General features: G+C 37.0%; 1 protein-coding gene across 2 annotated transcripts in view; it reads left to right on the forward strand.

Moving 5' to 3' along the window:
• The window catches only part of B3GNTL1 (UDP-GlcNAc:betaGal beta-1,3-N-acetylglucosaminyltransferase like 1), a gene marked incomplete at its 3' end in the record, with an annotated part of 132,593 nt that overhangs the window by 13,441 nt on the left and 91,270 nt on the right, over nt 1-27,882 (forward strand). For both annotated transcript variants that reach the window (XM_082492340.1, XM_082492339.1), the window contains exons 5-6: nt 6,505-6,570; nt 26,535-26,630. In XM_082492340.1, coding sequence (XP_082348466.1) covers nt 6,505-6,570; nt 26,535-26,630 — 162 coding nt within the window. The remainder of the gene's footprint in view (nt 1-6,504; nt 6,571-26,534; nt 26,631-27,882) is intronic.

Below are 27,882 nucleotides of genomic sequence, written 5' to 3' on the forward strand. Positions count from 1 at the left end.
GGTCTTGGAAGAAGGTTGTTGGGCCTTAGCTAGCTGGTCTTGGTAGATGTTTCAAGAACTCCAGTCTTCAGGCTAGCTTTCAGTTACAAACATAGCTGCTTGTTTCTACAGTCTGCATAACTTGCTGGTTTTGGAAAGATGGATTTCTTGTTAGTTGCCTTTAGTGCCTGTAGAGTAACGTATAATAGACTTTTAAAATGTGGGGAAACATGATCGAGGAGTGCAGCACAAGCTGGGATCTACCTGGCTGGATAGCAGCTCTGTGGAAAGGGAACTGGGAGTCCTGGCAGACAAGCAGCTCAATATGAGTGAACAGTGGGCTGCAGCAGCAAAGCAAGCCAACAGGATGCTGGGCTGCATCAACAAGGGCATTACCAGCAGAGATGAAGAAGTCATTATCCTACTCAGCACATGTCAGGCCACACCTGGACTACTGTGTTCAGGTTTGGTCCCCACTATCCAAAAGAGATGTGGACAGGCTGGAGAGGGTCCAGAGAAGGGCCACCAAGATGATCCAAGGACTGGGAAGTCTGACCTATGTGGAAAGGCTGAGAGAACTGGATTTGTTCAGCCTTGAGAAAAAAGGCTTAGGGGAGACCTTATCACTACGTTCCAGGGTTTAAAGGGTGGCTACAAAGAAGATGGAGACTCCCTTGTTATGAGGAGTCACATGGAAAAGTCGAGGGGTGATGGCTACAAGTTACTCCTGGGGAGATTCCAATTGGACACAAGAGGAAAATTTTTCACAGTGAGAACAGTCAGCCATTGGAATAATCTCCCCAGGGAAGTGGTGGATTCCCCAACACTGGATGCTTTTGAGGTTGAGCTGGACAGGGTGCTGGGCCATCTTGTCTAGCTGTGCTTTTGCCAAGAAAGGTTGGACCAGATGATTCTTGACGTCCCTTCCAACCTGGTGTTCTATGATTCTTTTCTTTCAAATTAACATCTGTATAGCTTAAGAAATGAAACAGCGATCAGACTTCGTGTGTTTGCTTTCTGTTTGTTTAACACACTATTCCTTGCAAATATGATCCTCTGATTAAAAAATTGAAATAAGCTGTTACTCAAATTGCAGGTAAGTGGATGAATTCCATTACCAGAAGCCACTTCTGTCCAGAAGAGTTGTGCATGTTTCTGAATCTAATAAGCGCCAAAAAAAAATCAAACTACAAGGCCTTGAAGGCATCATTCCTTTTATTGTTCTGTGAAGAAGTGCATGTATTGAAAAAAGATGAAATGCCTCTATCTGGAATGTGAAATGTTAATTTTCTGATTCATAAAGGAAGAAGCAAACCTTCAGAATTTGGTTGCTGTAACCTCTCCCTACATATACCTTCATCTGTTTATTAGTTAAAGTGGGTGTTTGGAATTGACAATGAGGATGAGGATGTTGAACACAGTGTGAGTTACTTGCTTCCCTCGCCTGGAAACGCTCATGTACTTTTTTTTTCAGTGATCTAACTGAGAAAGATCCAAAGCGATCTCCAGTGATGACAGAAAAGCTAGGTATAGAAAGGCACATTTGCTGAACAAATGAATATCAATTAATAGTGATGCTGAATTAAAAGAGTCCATAAAAAGATTGTAATTAATTTTATATTGGTGGAAGGGAGGGTAATGATTCAGGTGCATAAGAACACCACGTATATCCTCCAATGTAGACCTCCTTGCTGCCATGCTCAAGAAAAGAAAAGTGCTCAATAAAGTCAGCTTCTTAAACTTTGAAATGTTTTGTTTGTTGTGCCCTTCTTTCTCAATTTAATTCAGAAGTAGAAACCGAAAAGTAGCATTATTTCCTATGATCTTGCAAGTACTGACAGATCATTAGGGTGTGTTCTGCTCAAGTGACTTGTGTGTGGCCATTAGAGTGTGTGATTCTAATGTGTTTGATAGTGTGGGGCCTCTTTAAAAACCTGCCTTCTTGGATCAGTGTATTTGCTTTGGTAGTGCTGTTGACAGGGCAGTTTTTGGAGGTCTCAGGCCTTTTACTTCCCTGGTTCAAGGAGTTGAACTGAACAATTGCAAAGAAAGATTTTCACTGTCATCTGAGCAGGTGCAGGATAAATGAATGACCATTTGATGGATTGAAAGACTTTGGAGTTGCCGTATGGTTTCTCAGTGAGTCAAACATTCCTCTGGGTCTTGCTACAGGTTGTATTTTATGTGTAATAGCTGCAATAGAGAGAAGGTACTTTTATTGTAAGGATAGAGTGTGTCATCTCTCTTTTTTCTTCTTCTTCTTCTTTTTTTTTTTTTTTTTGAGCAGCCAAATATGAAGGAATTTGAAAAAGTGTGTGATGCTGAGTCTAATGTTTCTTTTAAGGGAAAATCATGAAGTTATCACTGCGGAGTTCAGTGTGGTCACAGATAGCCTGGTTGAAGAGGCCAGCGAATGCTTGTCATTTGAACGTACATGAACTTAAGAAACACACACTGAAACAACAACAGCTTTGAGTAATATTCTTAAGCTCAGTCTATTGATTTAGTTTTCCTTGTTTTCAACAAAACATATGAGTAAAGTAAACCAAAACAATTAGCTCAGTATAAATTGTGTGTGTTTTTATAAAGAGTGGTGCCTCTGGTTGGAAGGAAAACAGCACAGCTGATAGCTTTTCTGATTTGGCAGCATCTGTAAGTGGTGGGGAACTTGACAGGAGCAAGCTAGCTTTCTGCAGAAGGGATATATTTGATAGGAACACAAGCAGGCAGAATGCCTGTCAGACTGAAAGGTGATGGAGATCACAGCCCCCCACTGGCAGGAACACATCTGGGCTTGTTTAGAAATCCCTGCTGGCTTTTCATGTGAAATAAAGTCCTTTTCATTCTCCCATCTTTCAGCAAATTGTTTTGCTAGTCAGAATGGACACTGGAGAACAGGGAGCGTGTTTGTAAGCAACAAAATTCCTATAAATTCTGGGTTATTTTGAGTGCCTAAAGTAGGTTTCTATTTAAGTTGCTTTATTTCTTGCTGTTTACCTGTTTGTTTGGGCTTGTGTGCATTGTATGTATGTACATATTTAGATGAGAGTAAACCCAGCTGTTACCTGATTTTTATCTTAATTTTTCTACTAAGCTTGGTGAGTGGAGTCACATGAAAATAGATTTACTTACAGGTTCTTTTTTATTTAGCTATCCTTTTGCAAGTATATGCTTAGTGAAGGCATGCATTTATTTAGCATTTACTTAGCATCTGTTCTTTTGTCCATTGCTTCAGTGAGGGGAATCTCTCTTCATCCTGTCTGCGTTATGACTGTTAGAGACTTCCATGTTAACAGGGAAAATTGAACTTCAGTGGAAACTTCTGGTTTTTAAAATTATCTATTTAATGTAATTAACTGTTAGCCTTGTTATCTTCCCTGCTTGCATCTAGGAGACAGAAACAAATTAAATATACTTCCCTTTTTGATACAGCAGCTACATTCAGATATGTCCTTTTTTTTGGTCTGACATGACATGACTGAAAAATAATTTGGAAAGTGCTTTTCTAATTACTGACATTTTATTCTCAGTTTTAAACCAAAAAAGATGACCAAACTCTGACTGTAGAAACCATAGTCTGGCAACACAGTTGCTGAATTTAACATCATAAATCCAACAGTTTTGATAGAAAATTTGTAATTACATAATGTCCAGCTGGATAAAATATTTTAACACCTTAGTTGTCTAATACTATAGTTGCTTAAGCTCTATAAACTCTTACCAGTACAATGCACGGTTGGGCATCTCGCTCCTCTCAATGGGCTATGAAGTTGAAAAAATTTTAATGTGCTATTATTTTGTGGTACAACCTTTTTGGTTTTACTCACTAGAATTTAATTTGGATTTTTAAACACTGGTCTAGAGTATAACCACGTTTCTGTATAAATATATTCTGTTTTCCACTTTGTGGTTACCTGCCCAGTCATCAATAGTAAAGAATCTGTAAAGTGTTGATTTTGGATTTTGCAGTTAGCTTGCTTTTATAGTTGCCTAATCTGAGCCTAAAAAGCTAAATGACTGATCTGACTCAGTTTTGTCTGGGATGTGATTTGTAATTTGTGCTGTTCTTCCTCATTGCCTAATTGCTTTATTATTTTATTTGGGATTATGTCTTAAACTACTACATTTGTTTGGGTTTTTTTTATCCTTTCTTCTTCCATGAACCTGGGAATTATCACAGAACTATGCAGCAATGCATCATATGTGTAAAACTGTTAATAAAAAAGAAAAAAATCTTTAAATAAATAAATAAATACAGATCATTCAGGATAAGAGTTCATAGTTTTCCAGCATTAGAGAACAAAGATGTATAAAAAAAAAAAAAGGCACTTTGAAGTTGTTGTGGTTATAGTGCCCCCTCTTTAGCTGCATCTTACAGAATGCTGATGATCTTAATGATAGCCTAAGACCCAAATCTGTAGACTTGTTAGTTTTGCCAATAGCATCAAAATGACATGGTGTTTTGTTAGGGGGAACTAGGCCTTTCCTGTCAAGTCGTCTGCTTCTAAAAACATAACATTGACCTGTTTGGTGAATGGGATATTTGAATTTGGTTTGAATGCTTTGCACACTGATTTAACCTTTTTACATCAAGTAGATTATCTTTCATTTTTATGAATGTATGACTTCTGTTAAATTTACCTCTATTGTGCAGGATCATAAAGAGTGTAATCTTTTAGCACAAAAGCATATGTTGTATATTGTAAGAAATAATAATAACATTTTTCTAAGCATTGAAGTTCCTTGCTTTTTGATGGATTTCCTTTGCATTCTAATTATTTGAGGATTTAACAAGACGACATCTAAGAATTCTAAGTAACTTGTAAAGGAGTGAGCAAAGCTAATTTAAAATATATCTCCTATTGTTCATATGAAAACCATGTTTTAATTTGCTCTGTGTTTGGCATAAAGAAATAGGATTATGGTTGTTCTTATGGGAAATAGGGTAAACATTTTATTGGACAATTTGGTTGATACAGTACCTGAATTCTGATGCCTTATTGATAAAGTGGATTAGATGGTAAATAAAGTTATTGTAGTTTTGAACTAACTGATGTTAGTTGAGAAATCAGAAGGGTTTTTTTCAGTCTGTTGGCTTTGAAAATCAGTAACATCTCTTTTGCTTATTACTAAATATATCCTAAATCCACAGCCAAAGAATGCTTTTGACAATGTATTCCTTCCATCATTTATAAACTTGCACGTGATAAGGGTCGGGTTTATTATTAATTTGTTTTATCTTTAACCTTGAATTGTATTAAATAGTTGGATCTACTTCTAAAACTCTTTTCATGTTTGTGTTGTTTTGATAAAATTATAGTGTCACCTTTATATCAAGGTCATTCAACCTTCTAAGCTCTAGCTATTTAAGCACTAATATGTTTTTTGTTGCCATTCATTGGACTGAAACTTTTAATATGATAGTCATTGGAAATTCAATATTAGTGGTGTTGACTTTAGTAGGAATCTCCTGAGAATGATTTTAATGAGGAACTGTTAAAAGAATGGACGTAGAACAGAGGAATTCAGGGCTCCTTTGAATTATGTTTGCCTGATAAGGTAAGGTCATTTGGAAATACTCTAAGAAATGGCTGGTTTTGCTTTAACTGGCATCTAAGAAAGACTAAACTGATCCTTTAAAAGGGAAGAAATATGGCACCAAAAATGGAAAAGAATATAGGTAGAAACCTCAGGAGATTAAATTTAGGGAAGAAAATTTGTGCTACAATTGGGCATTTTAATAGACTGTAAAACTGTAGCCTAGAAAGGATAAAATTTTGAACAGGAGATAGTATAATTTTGAAAGGAGTATCTCCAATCTGTTCAAGGAAGGATAGCAAGGTTACTAGCTCTACAAGCTAACCTGTCTTTTTGTATGTAAACATAATAGACCTTTATGCTACAGGTGAAAGAAGTATAAACATAAAATTTAAATGTAGGTAGTGTCTTTTTAAAGCCGGTGTCAATGGTGATGCGTTTTGAGTGTATTTTTTATTTTCTTTTTTTTTTCCTTTTTTTTTCCCCCATAGAATTTTATCATTTCACAAATACTAGTTTTGTGCTCGTGAAATATGACATATTGGTAGATCTAGAGACAGAATGCTTTTCCTTATCAATGAAACAAGGTGTAGCCAGACTACGAAGAACACTTCCTCATATTGCTAGAATGTCTCAAATCTCATGCTTTTAATCAGGGTTATTTTGTTGTCCACACATACTGCCAGTACTGCTATTAGAGTTGTTAAGAGTTGGTGAATTTCTTTAGAACTGTAAAATATGTGGGTGCCCATAAGATATATGTTGAGATCACAAAACAGGTGTCGCATAGTTGTTTTGATCACTTCCATTTGAAAAGGATTGAGTTTAATCCACTAAAAATGTAAAGTCTCTTAAGATTTTGTTCCATTTATATTTCTGACTGCAAGCCAGTAAAATGATGTTAATTTAGCAGCATATTCTAATGTGTGTCTGAGTACTGTACTATGACCCTTTTTATGTTCAGTAACAGTGTGCTATTTATTCCAGGATGATGTGATGATGCCACAGCGGGTTAGACTGCAGCACGAAGCTGCCATTCAACACCCAAACAGTGTGAGTACTTTTTTTCTTGAGTGTATTTGTGTGTTTTTCTTTTACAGAGAGCCGGATACATCTTTAAAAGGATATGAAAATTTCACAGTAGGGCTGGTGGAGGCAAAGCAATAACCAGTGTATTCTTTTCTTTTATTTCTAATCCTTGCACTGAATAGTAGCTTTGATAGAACTTCTTTTCTTCTGTTTATTTTTTTTGTTCAGTAAACCAAATCTCTTTTGATACTCTTTCAAATAAGGATACAGGTTTCGGTAATATATCTAATCTAAAGGAGAATGCTGTTTTTATGTAGCATAAGTAATGTGAAAAGCTGCAAAGGATTGGCTACAGGTATCGTTTATCTGTTTTTAATATTTAAGAAACCATAAACTGTAAGGAATGCATGGGTTGTTGCTTCAAACTAGAGATTATTGATGCTGTTTCAGCTGTGGAATGTCTGCCAGACAACCTGCTACTTAGTGGTGGGATATGTACCTGCTCATCACACCACCTGTATTAGGTCTCTTATGAAATCTGATAATCCTTACAATGTAATTTATCAAATTATAGTTTTAGTAGTACCTGAGTAGCAGTTAGTCTACTTCACATTATGAACATAATCAAATGATACATCGAAAGTTTTTGTTCTGATATCAATCAGTTAAAGTAATTCTGTAGTAAAAAGCAAAAAAACTGGAGAGGCAAGTTGATCCAGTAAGCTTGTTTTATGGAAACTAGTGCTAAGAGGTATCATATTTCTTGCTTATGACTTCTATATCTGTATATTAAGACTTTTTGTTAATTAGACTAATTTCAACTGAACCGTTTGTAGTCTATTTAGGAAACACTTCAATTGTTTTGTTTATATTCTATTATACTTTAGTGCCTTACAACATTCAGTATGAACTATTAAATGACAATCAAATAAGTAATAATAAGTGCCTGAGTAGACTGAAGGGTGTTTCTTCATGATATATTCTAAGCAACACAAACTTGTTCTTTCCGTGCTCTGAACTAATCTAAGCTTGTGGTCCTGTTTTAGTGGGATACTACTGGCCTATTTGCAAAGCTTAACTTGAGCTTTGTGCTTTACTAAGTAAAACTAGCTAAAGTCAGTCTGATTTAGCATGGGAAAAAAGGGTTTCCACCTTTCAGTTATCTGACATATTGGTACCTAAAATCTTCATTTTAGGAAAGTGTAAAAATTCTCAGAAATTAATGGAGAGAAAGGGCTGAGATTTTAAACTTTAAGAAAAATGGTAGATGTGTGTGTGCTTCATGTATGGCATAGAGATAATAAATCTGGCTAGAGCCTGTCTCATGCCATCACTTTCTCTCAACTTTCTACTGAATTGGAGGGTTTCCTCACAACTATTTGGCCAACGACCTTGGTTTCCTTTTTTTTTTAATCTTTCTTTGCACTTCTACTGGTTTTTAGTTTCTGTTATTTCTTGCCTTGTGTTGTTGCCTGTTAGATGTAAGATTTTCCTTCTTTGTTCTTGAACTCTCTGAAGGCAAAAATGAATCTGTGTTTGAATTGAATGGAACTTTTTTTTCCATTTTACAGGTGTAAAAATGTTTTTAATGCCTATATGAAATATACCTTCTGGGTTAATGTATTTTACAAACCTCCAGTTCAAAGGCCTGAAAAGAGAAATGGGAACAACTGTTCCTGATAAGCAAATAGATCAGTTTGGTCCAGAGCTCCCCAAAAGTTCTAACACAACTTGAGTTACTTTGAGAAAAGAAAAGGTGACCTTCTGGACACAAATCTAGTGACCAATGTCAGGGTGGACTGCTGTTCTTAAAAGAATGATCTCTCTGCAGTCCTCAGAATAATTGTGCCGTTCAACTTTCTGGCCTTGGAAGATGGTTGGGGATGTTTGAATAAAGTTCTGTTCTGTATTTGAAGTTCTGACCCTAGCTTCAGTTAGTATGATAAGCCAGAAGTAGGTGGAGGAAAAAAACAAAACAGAAGCTTGAGAAATGCCTGTGAAGCAGTGAGCTTTTTTGGTTTGTTCCTGAAATTCTAATTTGCAGACTTGGACTTTCCACTGTTTTGCAACTTCTTCTGACCTGGATATTTGACTTCATGTAGTTTCAGTGTACTTTATATAGTCTCAGTGTACTTTCAAAAATTTTGTTCCTAATCCTAGCTTTGCTGATTGTTACTGAGAGCCAGAATTCCTGGTGGGTTCTAATATTGGAGGCTTCATTTTACTGTTATTAATACTAGATTTACAGGTGAGAAAAGTCTCTAACTTTCTCTACCAGGAGAAACATTCTCCCAGATCCTAGCTAACGTCTGAGGTTTCTCCTCTTTCGTGTTATTCTTAAATGCAGATCACCTTACCCTGACTTCATAGAATCATAGAATGGTCTAGGTTGGAAGGGACCTTAAAGATCATCCAGTTCCAACCCCCCTGCCATGGGCAGGGACACCTTCCACTAGACCAGCTTGCTCAAAGCCCCCTCCAACCTGGCCTTGAATGTCTCCAGGGACAGGGCCTCCACAACTTCCCTGGGCAATTTGTTCCAGTGCTTCACCACCCTCGTTGTGAATTTTTTTTTTCCTGATATCTATTCTAAATCTCCCCTCTTCCAGTTTGAAGCCATTCCCCCTCATTCTATCACTACATGCCCTTGTAAAAAGTCCTTCCCCAGCCTTCTTGTAGTCCCCCTTCAGATACTGGAAGGCTGCTATAAGGTCTCCCTGGCATCTTCTCTTCTCCAGCCTCAACAACCCCAACTCTCTCAGCCTGTCCTCACAGCAGAGGTGCTCCAGCCCTCTGATCATCTTTGTGGCCCTCCTCTGGACCCACTCCAGCAGGTCCATGTCGTTCTTATGTTGAGGGCTCCAGAGCTGGACACAATATTCCAGGTGGGGTCTCACGAGAGCAGAGTAGAGAGGCAGAATCACCTCCCTCGACCTGCTGGCTGTGATTCTTTTGGTGCAGCCCAGGATACAGTTGGCCTTCTGGGCTGTGAACGCACATTGCTGGCTCATGTTGAGTTTCTTATCAACCAACACCCCCAAGTCCTTCTCCTCAGGGTTGCTCACAATCCATTGTCTGCCCAGCCTGTATTTGTGCATGGGATTGCCCTGGCCCATGTGCAGGACCTTGCACTTGACCTGGTTGAACTTCATGAGGTTTGCACAGGGCCATCTCTCAAGCCTGTCAAGGTCCCTCTGGATGGCATCCCTTCCCTCCAGTGTGTCAACTGCTCCACACAGGTTCGTGTCATCTGCAAACTTGCTGAGGGTGCACTCTATCCCAACATCCATGTCACTATCAAAGATGTTAAACAGCACCAGTCCCACTGACCCCTGAGGAACACCACTTGTCACTGCTCACCACTTGGATGCTGAGCCATTGACCGTAACAGTTTGAGTGCAACCGTCCAGCCAGTTTCTTATCCACCAAGTGGTCCATTGATCAAATTCATGTCTCTCCAATTTAGAGACCAGGATGTTGTGCAGAACAGTGTCAAATGCTTTGCACAAGTCCAGGTAGATGACATTGTTGCTCTCCTGTTATTCACCAACACTGTAACACTGTTGTAGAAGGCCACCAAGTATGTCAGGCATGATTTGCCCTTAGTGAGGCCATGTTGGCTGTCACCAGTCATCTCCTTATTTTCCACGTGGCTTAGCCGAGTTTCCAGGAGGATCTGCTCCATGGTCTTGCAGGGCACAGAGTTGAGACTGACCATCCCGTAGTTCCCCAGGTTTTCTTTTTTTACCCTTTTTAAAAATGGGGGTTATATTTCCACTTTTCCAGTCAGTGGGAACTTCACCAGACTGCCACAACTTCTCAAATATGATGGATAGTGGCTTGGCAACTTCATCTGCCAGTTCCCTCAGGACCCACGGGTGAATCTCATCAGGTCCCATGGATTTGTGAACCTTCAGGATCCTCAGCTGGTCTTGAACCTGGTTTTCTCCTACAGAGGGTGGTACCTCATTCTTCCAGTCCCTGCCTTTGCTTTCTGCAACTTGGCCAGTGTGGTTAGAGCCCTTCCCAATGAAGACTGAGGCAAAGTAGTTGTTGAGTATCTCAGCCTTCTCCATGTCCTGGGACCAGGTCTCCCCTTTCCTTCCTGAGCGGGCCCACATTTTCCCTAGTCTTCTTTTTGTTGCTGATATACCTATAGAAGGCTTTCATGTTGCCCTTGATGCCCCTGGCCAGACTTGAAGCCTGGGTGATAAACTGTGGAACGAAAGTGATCAGATGCCTTTGGAATGAGTCTCCAACCAGTTGTTCTTCAGAGAAACTGGTGTTTCTGAAAAAGCGAGAGGCTTGCCTCCAGGTTCAGGTGCTGGAATATGACTGGGGTAACACTGCAGCAGCCCTTAGCTTTGTTTCCTGTATCGTAGACTATTTAATCATGCTTTAATGAGCAAGAGCAAATTCATCTCTACTTTCTTAAGCTATTCTTATCTTGAACACTTCTTTTAAAAAAATCTTGTAGGGTGAAACTCTTCATCAGTAACATTTAGAGTGGAGGATTTTGGATCTCAAAAGACAAATTACTAATATGTTATGATTTTATTAAATGCAGCTTTCTAGAACCGCTGTCATCTTGTCCTCTGGTGAATATTTTACATTAAAACCAAGTCCTGTTGACAGGGGTTCTTTAAATAAGACGCTCTTAGAAGACATGAGTTTTTAAGACTTTGCATATTTATACTACAAATTCTTTAGCTCTGCTAGCTTAATACGAATACCTACTTTTAGCAGTTTGAAAGCTTAGGGATGTGGTACTGTCTATTGATAATATAATAGCTACCAACCTTTTGGCACTGATTGTTCAGTGCACATGTGCACTTAAGTTATGCTGCAAACAAGCATGCCTTCAAATTGCTTGTGCTCTAATCAGGTAAGGAATGACTTTGTTACTAGAGAATGAATAACTGTTACAAAAGTTTCTCTCTTTAGTTTTTGTTTATCCCTAGGAGCAGCATCTATCCCGTTTCTCCAGAGTAAGCCAGGTGTTGCTTATTTGCTAACCACAAATCATGTATGCTTCGTTGGCAGCTAAGAAGAGGGAAGATTCAAGATCACATTTCCCTTAATTCTGAAAAAAAAAATCAGGCCTTCGTATCTTATTTCAGTTATACTTATGGACCTACAGAAGAACACCTTTGCGTACATACTAGTGGTTCTATTGAACAATGCTGCTGAGTTTGGAGTAGCCCAGGAAATGTGCAGTTTCAACATTATTTTCCAACACACACACACACCCCCCCACACACCCCCACAATGCACTTTTCCACGCCTATGTCCCACATTTATTCTGTTATTTTATTTGGGCAGAGTAGCACCCTTTAAGAAGTCCCAAAGCTTTTTGTTTCAAGGACAGATGAGATTGTTAGCAGTACCTACTCCCAGGTTGTCTTCTTGCAGGGTACTGCTATGGGCATGCCAAGATGAAATTTCTGGATGTGGTTTGAGTATACTCTTGGAGTGCTTGAGTAGCATTAGAGAGCTTCTCTGGAAAGTGCTTCATTCCTGAGATGCATAAGTACGTGGCCAGGCTTTTCCAAGCTGCTATGCCATTGTGGAGGCTTTCAAGAATGGTGCAGCACTTGGAATACTCTTGCAGTTTTTTTTTTTCTTAAGGATTCCAGATATTGGATGGAGAAAGAAGGGTGCTAAAGTGACATGTACTACTGTTCACACTCAAAACCTGCTGACTTGCTCATCTGTCTTAGAGCCATACTGAATGGTTTTGGACACTGTTTTGTCTGCTGGCCATGGTGTTATTTTAGTCTTCCTCTCACCTATGTTTAATTTGCATGTTATGTGCTCCCCCACAATATGACTGTACACATAAACAGCATGTAGCTTCCAATTTTTATATCTCTTTCTTTCTGCAGAATTGCTTAGAAAATAGCTAAGCTCTTCCTCACTGTATCTTGCATCTTCCCAACAGCTGAAATTAAAATGTGGGCAAAAGAAATAAAGGAATGTTACTTCCTTTTGTTTTCACTGGCTGAATAAGAGGAGAATCTGTACCAGTGTCAGAATGAACACCTTTCTTTTTGTTGTAAAATCACTAGCCTCTTTCTCAAACATGTAGGATACCTAGGCGTGTGAGAGAACATTGAGTATAACTATTTGCATTTCTTCAATGAGAAATTCTCACTGTTTTGCATCTTTAAAGCAAATTTTTGGCATATTCTGTAGCTTGGATTTAGATCAAGAGCCGCAATGCCTAAGGCCATTTTAACCTATTGCATTACTTGAATGCGAAAACCAACTGACTAAATTCTGCATATCTTTGATGGTTAATGGGAGTCTAAGGTAGTTGGTTGGATTGAGTGAACTTGAACAATGCATGGCACTACTGCTGTTCACAGACCTGTTCATCTGCCTCTGGGAAAGCTGTAAACAGATGTTGTGCAATCAGCAAATGAATTGGAGAACTGAACAAATGAATGAGATAGCTGAGCTTGAGCCTGTCTTTAAGGCACAACTCTGGGCCAAAGCCTTGTACGCCCCACCCCCACTGAAGCTCACAAACGAAACTTAGAAATTAAGTCTTTTTTTTTTTTTTCATTTTTTTTATTTTGTTTTCATCTGGACACCTACGTTTCTATATATTAAAAGTAATAGTCTAATAGATAAGGTTTTTGCATATTTACTGTACCCTGTGCCATTCTACTTGCCTAGACCTGTTACACATTTCTATTACATCTTAGAAAGACTGTTTTTTTCCCCTTGCCTATTTTCCTTTCCTCGCCTATTGCTTATTGAGCACTAGTTTGAACTATTTCACTTTCTCTTTTTGTGACTAAAATGATCATATTCCATTGATTCTTAATTATGTCAGTCCTTTTAGCTTCCACCTTATTCATTTAAATCAGTTTCTGAAATTGCTAGTAAAGATTTTATTAGCAACAGAAAGTGTATACAATAAAATGAGTGGATCCTCTCTTGCAGGTATAATGAAAATGAATAGTTTTAGTTGTACATGAAGTAGATACTAATGTGGAAAAGAGCCTTTAAGATCAGCATTCTGAGTGTTTATATTGCTGTTGTGATAATGAGACCTGATTATTTTCTAAATTCCCTAAAGAATGACAATGTTTCAGCTATTTTTATATTGGCAAGAGTTGGGGGTTTTATATGAGTTAATCCGTGAGAGCAATATTGTGAGAATGGCTTAACAAATATTGAGTTTTGTTTTGTTCTGAGTGCAAAAAGATTAATAAACATTCTTATATGATCTATCCATCGGTTCCATATTTTAGATCTAGCACTTGTCCTTGAAGGGAGGGAGGTAATTTTAGATAGTCTGGACCAGTTTCCCGATACTGTCTTGCACATCAGAGCAGATTTTTAAGTCAAAGTGCACACCGCATGTAAATAACATGTTCTAAGTGATTTGTTTTGTTGAGTAGTTAAGACATTGTGTACTCAACTAGTGGGAAAAAAATATCCAGAGAACTGTTTCCATCTCATCTCAGGTGTGCAACTGCACATATAGAAACTCATGTGACAGAATTCCAGTGCATCACTCAATAGAACACTGGCTTGTACAACAGAAACTTTTCAGTGTAGCCTTTTACTGACCAGCTGTGCTCAGTAATGTATCACATTAATGTGGTTTTTTCATTCCTGCTTATTATCACAAATCTGGAATAAAGGCAGAAGATTGTTTTATCTGTCTTGTGCCAGGCCAGGCTGTTTCATGATGAAAGAGACCATGGGATAAAAAACAAAAATGGGAAGAAAAATAAAGAGGGAGGCCTCCTTACATATTTGCAGTCAACAGTAGCAGTTTGGGATTATTGGCAGTCCTCAGTGTGTAGAGATTTTATATTCCACATACCAATGGAGTTTGGTCACCTCTGAAAGATCTTAAAGCCTTTTGTTTGCTATATCTTCTTATGAGTCTAATGTTAGAGTAGTCCTGAAAACAACAGATTATCTTTCAGACTACATGCTGTTCTTCCTCTGTGTACTTTCTCTTGGCAGTCAAAATTGTTATAATGTGGGCTGGTAATTACATTGCACTTAGACATGGATTTAGTCTATCTAATGAACAAGGTAGCCGTGTTTGTGTGCCTGGAGCTGGCAAAATTGAGGTGATGCACATCTATACCTATGTCTTGTTCTTAAAATAGCCTTTTGTTACCTAGTACTAATTGGAATTCAGAAGGTCCTAAACTTGTATGGATTTTCATATAATTGTACCTAGTACTTTTTTTTTTTTCCAACTGGAAACCACACAAAGGAACGGTTTATTAGATGTTTTGCTGTTCTAGTGGAGTTACAAGTCTTTGGTAAACTCATTAGTAAGTGACCTGAAGTCTAAATGTGTTCATGAACTGTCCACATATTTATTTGGATCGCAGTATGATGTTACACAGTGAAAAACTATGTGGTATGTTAAGGGTGTATCTTTGGGGGGGATGTTTAGCAGACAGAAGCTTGCTTCAGCTGAGAACTCTATAGCTGAGATTAGAGCAGTACTGAACACTAGCTAATATTTCCTGCCCTACAGTAGTATTAGCAGGGCTCGTACCTGCTCTCACAGCAGCTTTTCAGCTTCTGGTCAGCCTGGAACATGGGCAGACTGAGGTTATGTCTGTCTATAAAAGACTTAGTCTTGGGGGCTTTTGAGGTGCAACAAGGCCAAGTGCAGGGTCCCGCACCTGGGCTGGGTCAACTCCCGGTACCAATACAGGCTGGGGGATGAAGGGATTGAGAGCAGCCCTGCTAAGAAGGACTTTGGGGGTACAGGTGGATAAAAAGTGGGACATGAGCTGACAATGTGCGCTCACGGCTCAGAAAGCCGGCTGCATCAAAAGCAGTGTGGCCAGCAGGGCGAGGAAGGTAATTAATTCTGCCCCTCTACTCCACTCTGGTAAGACCCCGCCTGCAGTGCTGCATCCAGCTCTGGGGTCCCCAGCACGGGAAAGACATGCACCTGTTGGAGCAGGTCCAGAGGAGGCCATGAAGACAATCTGAGTGCTGGAGCTCTCTGGTGAGACCTTATAGCAGCCTTTCAGTACCTAAAAGGGACCTACAGGAAAGATGGGGACAAACTTTTAATCAAGGCCTGTTGTGATAGGACTAAGGGGTAATGGTTTTAAACTAAAAGAAGGTTGATTCAGATTAGATATAAGGAAGATAATTTTTAGAATGAGAGTGGTGAAACACTGGCCCAGGTTGCCCAAAGAGGTGGTAGGTGCCCTGTCCCTGGAGGTGTTCAAGACCAGGTTGGATGGGGCTCTGAGCAACCTGATCTAGTTGAAGATGTCCCTGCTCATGGCAGGGGGGTTGGACTAGATGGCCTTTAAAGGTCCCTTCTCAACCCAAACTATTCTATGAGCAGGTCTTGTTTAATTGAAGTAGTGTGATGCAATGAACAAGAGCCTCATTTAGGAGTGAGAAGATGCAAGTTTGCCTTGAGAGTGGCTTTACCATTCCTCATCTACTGTTTTAAGGAAGCAGTCAACAACAGTGTTCTGTAGTCTGAGCTTTTATTCCTGAGGGATTTTATTACCTTTCCTCAAATTATACAGTGTTTCAGTCTGGACTGCAAAAATAGGTAAGTAGTATCTTGTATATAATTTTGGAGGTGTGAAAAGGTAATAAATGTACGTGAAGCTTTGCTAAACTGTCATTAAACATAACTACGTAATGTTGAAATACTACCTCTCTGTTTGATGTGATAGAAAAGCCCTTCCATTTAAATTCTGTCCTTCCTGTGTGCAACAAGTTAATGGTCATTGGTCATCTTCTCTCATTCTGTGCCTTTTACTGAAGTCCAGATTTTACCAATCTCCCTTTTATTGTTTTGTCTTCCACTTGTTGCATATAGCTTAGCAAGAAATGCTTTTATTTTGGACGTGAACTTGATTAAAATCTTCATCGTGTAGAACTTGAGTAATCTTTGTTTCACCTTAATTTGCATCAGCTCTCCTTGTGTCTCCCTTGCTCAGCATGTTTGAGACAGATCAGTGTGTGTTGCCCAAGCATGTCCTAGCAAGCAGGGCCTATACAGTTTAGCTTTAATATAAGCATTAGTTCATATAACAGCTATTAAGGAGAGATGAATTGGCTACTGCCCAATCTTGAAGGACAGATGAATAGATCAAATTTGTTTGCTTAATGGGAATTTGCTCCACTAAATGGGCTGCGTAGATCTGAGGAGGCTCTGGTCTGTCTTTGATATGGACAGAGGGGAAAATGAGGTGATATTCCTGAGGTGTCTATTGTCCAGAATCAGTTTATTTTTGATGCACGAGACAAAAGTGTCCCGGGAAATATTTTCACAAACTACTCTAACTATTCTTATTATTAGAACTTTGATACTTTATACTCAGTTGCCATATACAGTATACCATAAGACTACAAGTCTTTAAAATTTTTCTCCAACTTATGGAAAATGTAACTGTATATTAAGGCTATCCAATATAGATACTTAGAAATATATATATATATTTATGACTTCGGGAAACTGTCATCAGAGTTTTTTAAAAGTTATTTATAATATTTCAGTAACCTTGTTTTGGTATGGAGGGTAGAAACTAGAGCATCAGTTGTGTGAAGGTTTTGTTCTAAAGTGGTGACAGTGGAATAAGTTTAAGAGGAGAAAATATGATTCCTTTTCTCTTTCTGCACTACAGAATATGAAAATTCTTTGTTTGACAATGAGAGTATTATTCTTACGATGGTTTTCACTAATTGGGCCTTTCAGTGTATATCACCCAGATCTGCTGGAATTCAGCTGTGTCTTTGCTTTTTATTAGGCAGCTTCCTTAAAGATTCTTTTTTAATTTGGTATTTCTGAAAAACCACAGTGCATTTTCAAAGTCACAGTGTCAGTTTAAGTCTGTTCTACATTTAATCAAATATCCCAAATGAGAAACATCCCAACTTACACCACTTTGTAATTAAGTTTGTGTTTAATATGGCCTCCACATGCCAATAACGCCATCAAACGATTGTTATTACTGGAGTTTTATATTCATGAATGTCTGACTGTAATGTAGACTTTCAGCATATTTCATTTTTAAAACTATGTCTGAAGCATGAAACATTTGAAAATTAAGATCTGTTCCTCCTCTTGTTTAGGTATTTTGCTATGGTGATAATTATCATTAATCCAATCATCATAATAAATCATCATAATCATCATAAAGCTACAGACACAAGAGAAATAGGTTTTAAAATAGAAATTGTGCAAACGTATTGCTATTTTTGACTGTTCTTAAGCTTTATGCAAATCTTAAGACTGGTTGTATAAGCATCTTGACAAGATCCAAAAAGTTTACTTAATTTGCATCAAATTCAAATTGCATGTGCACTAGCGTATGTATAAAGGTTGAGCCAGGGTGTTTGTCTGTTTATCCCAGGGTGGCAGATTTTGAATGAGGGCTTTGGAGGCCTGGTACTTTTTCCTACCTAAGCTAGTTATCAAAATACTGAGGGTTACTTATTTAACTTCAATAATGACTTCTGAAACTCATTTAAGGTGCTGTAGTATCTACAGACTTGCTGTAGTATCTCTTCAATGATAATTTCTTGAAGTTTTTCTAAAAATGTCATCTACTTCGTGATTTCATAACCATGACAACATCCTTTTTAAATGTACATGTAGTGTGATGCTCAGCTGTGCTCATTCTGATTACACCACCCTGAATTCTCAATTTTCATATAAATTCACTAAAGAAGATTCAGACTTCCTTGGTTTTTAATTACTCTCTTTTTTATGTGTTGAAAATAAACATGTAACATCCTATTGTGGACCTTGATCTTGAACCAAAGCCAAGTAGAACATTTAACAGGTGTTCTTAAAAATAGATTGCTACAAGATAAGAACATCTGTGGAAATGGATATTCGTCTGACCTAAAGGATTCTCTGGGGGGTCTACACTATCAACATATTTTATAATTTTAAAAAATGCTTTAAATACCCTAGAGTGTGTTTTGTGTCTTTACACCTAATGCAAATCACTTCATAGGTGTCGTGTTTTGAAGAACAAAGTTTCCTCTGCTGGAAATGAGGGGGAGAGAAAATACATTTTACCACCCTCTTCCCTGAGTATATAACTTTGGAGAAGATCTTAACCACATAAAAATATTCCTCCCATGTATTTTTCCTTTTTGATTACACTAAAAGATGGTCGCAAGATCGTTCTTACAGCCACTGGTGTATTCAATCAGTTCATCCTTCTGCTGCATTAAAAAATAAGAGTCCCTGGACCTCTAAAGAAACACAATATAATTTAAATAAAATCTTTTAGTATTTTTAACAACATAAATTTTAATTCTTGTTTTCAGTATGGTCAAAATCCAAAATGCTGATTGTTGGTATAAATATCTAGCCTGTTTAGCTGTTGCTGTGCCATATAAATTGCTTATTGATTAAAGCAGATATTTTGTTATTGTGGTTATATATGGTTAAATCTTAGTTTTACAATCATGCTAGTTAACATAATAAAGTTCTAGCTGTTGTGAGGAAATTACAAGTAAAGACTTCTGGAAGATTGTGTTAATCATGTTTCCTGTGAGAAATGGATTATCTGACAAGATAATGCTGAGTCACAGCTGTGCAATTAAAAATTATGCTACAAGCACTATTTCGTAAGTCTACTTGAAAAGAAATCCTGCACTGTTTCAATCAATTGCTCTTTTGATGATTGCTACTTTACGCTTCCAGTAAAACATGATAGGCATGCTGCTGATCCATACTTGCAACAGCTAGTGTTAGAGGTACTGCACCAGTACCTAAAGCTTTGCTGATCTTTTTGACAAATATATAAATATACATGTATTTACAATGGGGGGGCTGTGTGTGCCCAGGAACAAAACGGGCACGTTTATAGAAGTTTTTACAACCAAATAGTATTTAAAATATTACATGAATTAAAACCAAAGAAATCAATACAGAGGGGAGACAGATAAAAATTTTCACTCTGTCAAGTTTGCTTTTGAACTTCAGTATATCTTTGCAGTGTCATGTCAGCTCAGGGGGGGCGGTGTGGAAATTAATACAACAAAAATAATAAAAGTAGAGTTTGGAGACCGCACAGGAGACATCTACCTTTCCTTTATACATCTAGATGTAGGCATCATTAACAAAAAACTCTTAAACATTCAGGATGAGGTAGATGTCTCCTATTAGCTTTTTTTAGTTTAGGAAATTTCCCTCTGGGGGCACTCTAAATAGGTATGTTGGGGAAAAAGGTGCGCGCTAGAGAGAATCCTTCCTGTATTGCTTGTTATTTGAATAGTCTTTCTTCTCATAGAACATTATCTAGGATCAGATGTCATGATACTTCTAATTAAAGCTTCACTAAGTAGTTAATTACATTCTCTTCTAGGAGGTTTACGTCATTCAGTCATATTTCTAACATGAAACAACACTGTGTGCTTTTTCTCAGTGTCCGGAAAAGTTTGTATTTGACCTTTGCAAGTTGCATTTCATTTAATACCAGAAGTTGAAGAAAGCAATTAATTTACTACAGGAGAGCAGTAGATTTTTCCTTGCTAAAAATACATATTTTTCCAATACCTGCTTCAATATTCTTGGCTGGTTAATTAAAAAAACTTCATAAAACAAAGTTCCTTAAAAGAAAATATATATGAAGAAATCGTATGTATGTATATAGTAGGTGCTAGGTGGTTACTACCTAATAGAGAGTTTATACTTTTGCCTGTCTTTGATAATTTCCAGTTTTTATAAAACTGGGATGGAAAAAAATGGTTAAAATTGGAGACCAATTAATTTTTCATCCTCATTTCCTCTTTAGTACAACAGGAGGGTTCTGACCCATAGTCTTTCTCTTGAGTAAGAAAGATTCTTTGTGCTAGGGGAAGTTCCAGTGATTTTTAAAAAAAAAAAAAAAAAAAGTGCCACTTCTGCAGAAAGTGTGTTGTTTTTAATTACTGTCAACTCATTTAATCTTGGTTCCGCTCACCCACTTCCATTTATATGTGTAAGGGAAAACATAAAAACCTAAAATCATGAAAGTAAGAAACATCCCTACCTGAATATTGCATTTAAAAACAAACACTAGTGAAAACTTGGAACAAGTTATGGCATGTAAGCGGATGGCTGACGTTGCTGCTGGGTATAGAATGCTGATTCCAAGTAAAATACTCTTGTATTTCAGTGGAACAATTTTGTAACTCACAGAACAGTGACTATATGTGCTCATAGTACCATTTTGTAATGTACAGGATAATCCTGCCTAGCTCTTCTGAATGTGGTCATAACTCTGAACTTTGTATTGATCAACAAGTAGTTGAATGTACTTGTTAGATTTGTATTTCATACATCATGGCTAACCCAGTGTACTGTGACTAATTTAGAGCGTCTGTTTCATGGATAACCCCCTTATTCTAGTTTTATACAATTATATGTACTGTTTTAATCGTATCATAGTTACACTGTATTATAGTACTCTAACTCCTGAAAGTGTTTTAAAGGTAGTGTCATAAAGCACGTATCCATGACTTCGATTCTGATAATCTTCTTCACATACAATTCATTAACTCCACTCCTAATCATGTGAAGTGGTAGAGTGATTAGAGAAGAGAGATTCAGGTGCCAAAACATAGACATAGAATGCTATTTTGACACCCCAGGCTGCCTGAGACCATCTAGACAGGACTGGCCGATACTAGAGGCCAAGTCCTTCTGTGAAGTGGGAGCTAGAGGCCAGGCAGGATGGTAGGGACATAAGCTAGATGCTTCTATTTTACCACTTCTTCCCACAAAGCTTATTTTAAGCCATTTGTTTTTTAAAGTTACTTGTATGGCTTTTCAGCATATGCATTTGTTGGTAGTAAAGATAAAACCAGACTACTGTTTTACGCTTTTAATGTTCTTACCCATTATTGTCTTTTGCTGCCATAAATTATTTTTTATTTCTCTCCCAAGAGGCCAATGCTGATTGCAATTAAGTGAATAGCTAAATAATCTATGTTACACTTAATGCATATAGTAATTGTCTGTCTAGAGAGCGAATTACCTCATCTAATGTTGTAGCAGAAAGGAATGTCATGATTTTCTCTCCTGATCAGAGTTTTGCTCTTCCGTGAACTGCCATAGTTCTTTGCTATGAGCGAGAAGAATTTTTTGTTTACAGTTCATGTTACTGCTTCCTATACAATTAATATTAATACTGCAGTACATCAAGTTTCCAGTTGGAATGAGAAGTGCATTGCATTTATTTTATATATTACATAGCTTAATCTAGGTACAGGTATATGCCAGTGTACAGTTGGCATTTGTAATATAAAAATAAACTTGCCTAATCAGATCAAAACGTTGAAGCTTGGATGAACTCCATTTTTGCATAGAAACGGATACTCAAAATATTGAAAAGAATGCTTCTAACATGGAGAGTTTCTTGTCTTCTGGAAGCCTGAACAGGTATAAAATAGGCCAGAAATAATTTTATCAGAGTATTTTAAAACTTATGAAAAAAGCAACAGTGAAAAACCTTTCACTTCAATTTAAAAACTATAAGGAAATGTTCAGTGAAGTAAATATAAAAGCTGTGTGAGACATGAAGGAAATGGGAAACTGTGCAGTTGCTTCTGATGCCACACCTTACACTGGGGAACTAGAGGAAGCCGTTTGTACTCTAAATAATCCTAATTTTGCTTGGATGAAAGAAGCTGGTTAAATGAGCTATGCTTTACAGAAGCTGTGTCAAAGAATCAAGTTGAGATACTGTATGTTGGTGATATTTATCTTGCAACCGTGTAAGTCAAGAATCCCAGTCAGAGTCCCACTGGGTGATGAATGGTACAGCTAAAGAGCAGAAAAAATGTGGAATTTTTTGGCTGAGGATCTAGAGATAAATTTGATTGCCTAGTGACAATGTTAAGGTTTGTCTGTAAAACATATCTCTTAAGATGATGCTAAAAGCAGTCTTGAGTGGTATTGGTTCTGAAAATGAAAAGCAAGCAGGAAGTCTGTGTGCTGCGTAAAACATTTTGCTGTTATGTTAGGGTAGAGGGAAGTGTGAACATTTGACTTCTTACAAAATGCTAACTTTGTTATGCGTTTGTAGTTATTTTCCTGCTGTGTTGCAAGATCAAAATGCAGCTGTTCCCAATAACATGCATTTATATTGTTAAGTGTATTTTGCTCTGATATCATTATAATTAAAGAATGTGGTTAAATGATGTTTTACAATACCATCTTCTACAGGAGGGGAGATCCTTGCTTTCATGTGCCCTGCTGGTGGGTTTGGTACATCCACGGAAGTCTTACGAAAGGCCACTAAGTGCACCTTGCTTTTAAAGAAAGGAATTGTCAGGTAGTTGTTGTGGCTTTGGTTTTTTGGATGAGGCAGAGGAGCGAAGACAGCAATTCAATTTGCTTGTGAGTGAATAGATTATAGGAATAGTTAGGAAGTCTTCTGGAAATAAATACTTTGTTTTATGCGTAGATAGCATGTTTAGGTAATTTTAGGAAAAAGCAAACTTAAAGCCATTACTATGGGGCTTTCTAAGTTACATTTTGAATTGTCTTTACTTTTTCCAGCAAGCAGCTTTTCTTTCTCATATTAATTCTCAGCATTGGTTTTACTGTTCTTCCTTTTTAGTGTTCTTTGATATTAGAGTAAGTCAACATAACGCTTCTATCTTTGTTAGCGATTGCAGAATAGAGGTTTTTGGACTCTTATTTTGAAAATTCAAGGACCAAGAGTCATCAGCTGTGTCCTGTTTAGTCATGGAAGTGAAATCCATTGCTCTGGAGCTAGCTTGTTGTTCAAACCCATTGCCATCAATTCTAGTAAAACCACATTTAGACTTGATGCCATGAACCTTTAGGTGTTTGGTGTGCTGCTAAAGGGACTTTGAATTGCAACAGTAAAAGGGTTGCCCTAATGATAATTTTAAGTTTTCATTGGACTAGGTAAAAAATGTAATTTGACTCTTGAAATATTGAATTACTCTGACATGTGACTCTTAAAAGTCAGAGGCCAGTCCTATTACTTTCTGCTGTATTTCTTTATCTGTTTTTCTAGATCAATATCTTATACTAGTTTTACTATTGTTCTAAACATTAGGTTGAGCTTTGCGGGAGAAAACAGAATTGCTGTGTAGAAAATTTTTTTTTTTAAAAAAACCTAGTTTTTTAATTTGATTAGTGTGTTTGTATATAAGGCTCTAGGTTGTTATCCTCTCACTCTGTCTTGCTGTTAGGCACGTCACTTGCTGAAGAAGTTTGGAAAATTACATTTCCGAGGATTCTGCCCCAAATTATGGTATTGTTTATTCTGTTATGGATTTACATCACTGCAATTACAGTAATTCCTAAATAACTTACTTGATGAGTGTTTTTTTCCTAATTATGGTGTTTTCAAATTCAAAAGGCTCGAAGTATTTTAGGACTTACAAATAGTAAGTACAGAATCATTGTTACAAGCCAAAATTCAGAGAAATAAATTGGAGCGTGCAATGGGATTGCTATATGGAAAGAGGAGGAAATTTTGGCTAAGAGTGTAAGTCAAACTAGAAATTACAAAGTGATGTATGGTACAGAAAAGAGCCATCGGGATCCAATTTAATAGCAGTTATTCTGTCTGCTTTCACCTCGCCTTGAGTGTATGTACAGATAATTGATCAAATCCATTCAATTTTCTCTGGAAGTATAAGGACTTGAGATATGAACCAATTGTTTTTTGGACTTCAGGGAATTACAGTCCTTTAGCTGAGCACCTGGATTCATTTTTTTTTTTCTTTTAGGTTGCTTAAACTATCAACAGCTTTTATGAAAAGGGTCAGGCTGGTTAGAGTTTAGTATAAAAATATGAAATTCTGTCCACTGCTTCTCACTAAAATTTCAAATTGCATGACTGCACTTACTACTTGGCTCTAAAACCAGGTTTTCAGGAAAAAAAAAAGAGATTCTCCTTTTTATCTCCTACCTCATGAAAGCTGTTTGTGATTCCGTATTTATTCAGCTTAGGCTGTGACTATTTGAATAAAGAAACTAAGTTTCCATATTGTATTGTTATAGAATACCTTTCAAGAAAAAAGTGCTTTGTAATTTTTGCATTCTTACTTTCATGCATAGATTGTCATGCATAGATGCAAAGACACATGCAAAGACATAGTGTCTTTGTAAGTTAAAATCCTAGAATATGCAAGAGAAGATAGTCTGTCTTGGTTAATGAATACTAGCAAGAGTTCTGTAAATAGTTCTATTCTTAAATAAAAATCATCCTCACAGAACAGAATATATTTGACGCAACTTCTGTGAAGTTTTCATGTCTGTGGAGTGTCCCCTTTAAAAACTTTGAACTTTTCTAATCAATATTCAGTTTAAAAGAATTTGGGGTTAACCTTCTGAAAATGTCTTAGTATTACTTAGCTGTAATTCAGGAGAAAGTTCGGGTAAGGACTAAGGTTGTCCACAGTAATTCATAGTTGTCATTGAGGAAAATTTCATAGTTCAGAGATGTTCTGGTTTGGGGGATAAACAAATAGTGATTTCCTTTTTTCCATGCTTGTTATTTTGATTGTATTTAATCATACTCTAAATTGTGACGTTTCATTGCCAGCAGTCTGCCAGCAGGATCTCTTCCTGGTGTTTTTGTTCCCACATCAAAAGTATCAGCCTGACTACTTACGTCTGTGTGGGGTTTGAAGCTCTGTAAATAGAGATACCTGAAAGATTAAAACTTGCTGTGCTCAGTGTATACAGTTACATTCCTTATGAATGCTTAGGGTGGAAAATAAACCAAGTAAGTTTTCCACACTCTTCTTGAACAGAACTCGATTATCTGAAATTAGTGTTTGGAAATGTTAATACTTATGCTTTGGTATTAATTCTCAGTGAATGAACACATCGTCAAGAGGAAGTACCCATCAAAATCTGGAAGAGAAATAGACAGTTGTAGTATGACAGGAGTGCAGTAGTTTGTATGTAACAGTATCAGTTTACTTAGCTTATATAATTAAGTACTGTAGTACCCTGAAGGCTTAGGGTGGACTGCAGACCATCGGGAGTAGTAAACAGCAGAGTTCTGTATAGCCACACTCCCAGCATTCTCCTTGGCTTCTTCCGTGTCTAACCAGAGATTAGTAGAGCAAACAGTTTAGTGTTTGTATAAAATTGCATTAATATACGTCTGTGCAGTTACAGATAATATTAAATCCCTCTAGTATTCTGCCTTTGGTGCGTATTGGAAGCTATTTATTATTCCAGTAGGTGTTCAGAATTTATAATTGATATTTACCACAGCTACAGAACAGTATTAGAGAAGACAATGCTGCTCAAATGGGTATATAGTACTTCAGTGAAAGAATCAAAATGGGGTGTCTACCTTGTTCTACCATGAATGAGACAAATCAGAATACAAATTATTGTTTTTCCTTATTTTATATGAATTATAAGTAATGTGTGGTATTATAGGTGATAGCACTGTTGGTACAATTGTCTGGCGTTACCCAAGTTCTAATTTTCATTTGCCAAACTTCAGCTTTCTTGGTTGAAATTTTGCATTCTAGATGTCTGCCTTTGGATGACTTTCCTTTGAAAATTTCAACCAAAATGGTTCAAATATTCCCAAGACTGAAGTTATTGGAAAGACTTCTCACTGTTAATTTTCTAGAGACTTTTGAAACCTCTGTAACTATTTAACATTTGAGCAGAGCAACTGTGACGTATTATATTGTATTATATTGTATTATATTGTATTATATTGTATTATATTGTATTATATTGTATTATATTGTATTATATTGTATTATATTGTATTATATTGTATTATATTGTATTATATTGTATTATATTGTATTATATTGTATTATATTGTATTATATTGTATTATATTGTATTATATTGTATTATATACATAGAAGGGGGCTAATAAGGACCGTATAGATAATCTTAATTCCTGGAGTTCCCATGTTTTGAATATATAATTTATGATCATGTTGCCATGTGGGTGTACAGCAGTTTACACTTTGTGATTTACCTCATTTTGCTTTAGATTATTGGTTGCCAAGTCAGAAGAGAGCCACCGGAGTCTACTGAACGGTATACTCGTTGGATCAATAATCTGTCTGAAGAACAACTTCTTACACAGGTATTCTTGTTTCAGCTCTGACTGAAATTACAGCAGAAAAATAGAGCAAGAAGTTTATTTAGATGGATTTTTTCAATCATTAGCAATACTTGATAACTCACTAAGGTTATCAGATTCTTATATTTACAGGCTAGTCTTTTCAATAAGGGAGAAGTTTATGGTGCCTTTGATCATTATGAAATGATGACTTCACACTGAGTGAGAAGGAAGCTTTCAACTTCAGGTTCGGAGTGAGCCTTACATTTCTCAGTGCTGTCTGTGGTCAAATGCAGATGCTTTCATGTTCTAATAATTAGTTTAGGGTATTCTTTTTAAAGGGTGTATTTAAATACAAAAGGAAAAAAAAATCTTTCTTGAGAATGATTTCCCTCCTCCCCAACATTAGGTACCGACTGCTTCTGTATCTGTCTAAGTTTTGCTAGAGGTCATTTTAAAATAGCAGTTCTTGAAGCATTAAACACTGGGTTCATTATACATGTTTGTAAGTAAGATGCGTCTTGTGCAACTGAAGATGACAGTTTTGGCATAAAGAAAGGTTGTTTCGTTAGGCAGGCAGCCAATGCTGAACGAAAAGAGACTTTGGCAAAAACAAGTTAAACTTTGGAAGAAATCAATCCGGCTTGTGGAGGAATGTGTGTACTGAGCTTTATAAGAAATCTAATGGATGGTTAGCAGAAAACATCCCAAGAGTCATTAAGATGCAAGTTTTTTGGGTTGGGTTTTGTGATGCTATGGTAGGAAGACATTTGCTTTTGATTTTCCTGGATTTAAGTGGCTGAAAAGATTAACATACCCTTGTTTGTTAGGCTTCATTGTAAACTGTGTTGTTCCCCATTACCCTAACCCCCAAAGACATACTTACAGACTCTGGTATGGGCATTGTAACACAAAAAGTAATCTGTAGACCTTTTTTTAAAATCAGCAGTGGTATTATGGTTCCCTGTAATTCACCAAGTGAAAGTAGTTACCCATGAAAGTAGTTACCAGTAGTTACCAGAAAAAGTTACCAATGGAATGTTTGGATATACCTCTGAGTATGGCATTAGATAAAAAATTACAGATTTAAACCACTGAATTTATTTGAGAGCAACATCTGGATTACTGTGTTGTTGAAGAGAAGAAAAAGAAAAGCTTGATGTAAAAAATCCTACATAATCTGAAGTGTTTCATCTGGGGTCTTTAATGAATTAAGATGGCATTGAAAAGAAATATTCTGAGATTATTTGAGGGGGAGTATGCAAAAAGAAAACTC

The sequence above is a fragment of the Vanellus vanellus genome (genome assembly GCF_965231255.1).
Source record: "Vanellus vanellus genome assembly, chromosome: 17".
NCBI lineage: Eukaryota > Metazoa > Chordata > Aves > Charadriiformes > Charadriidae > Vanellus > Vanellus vanellus.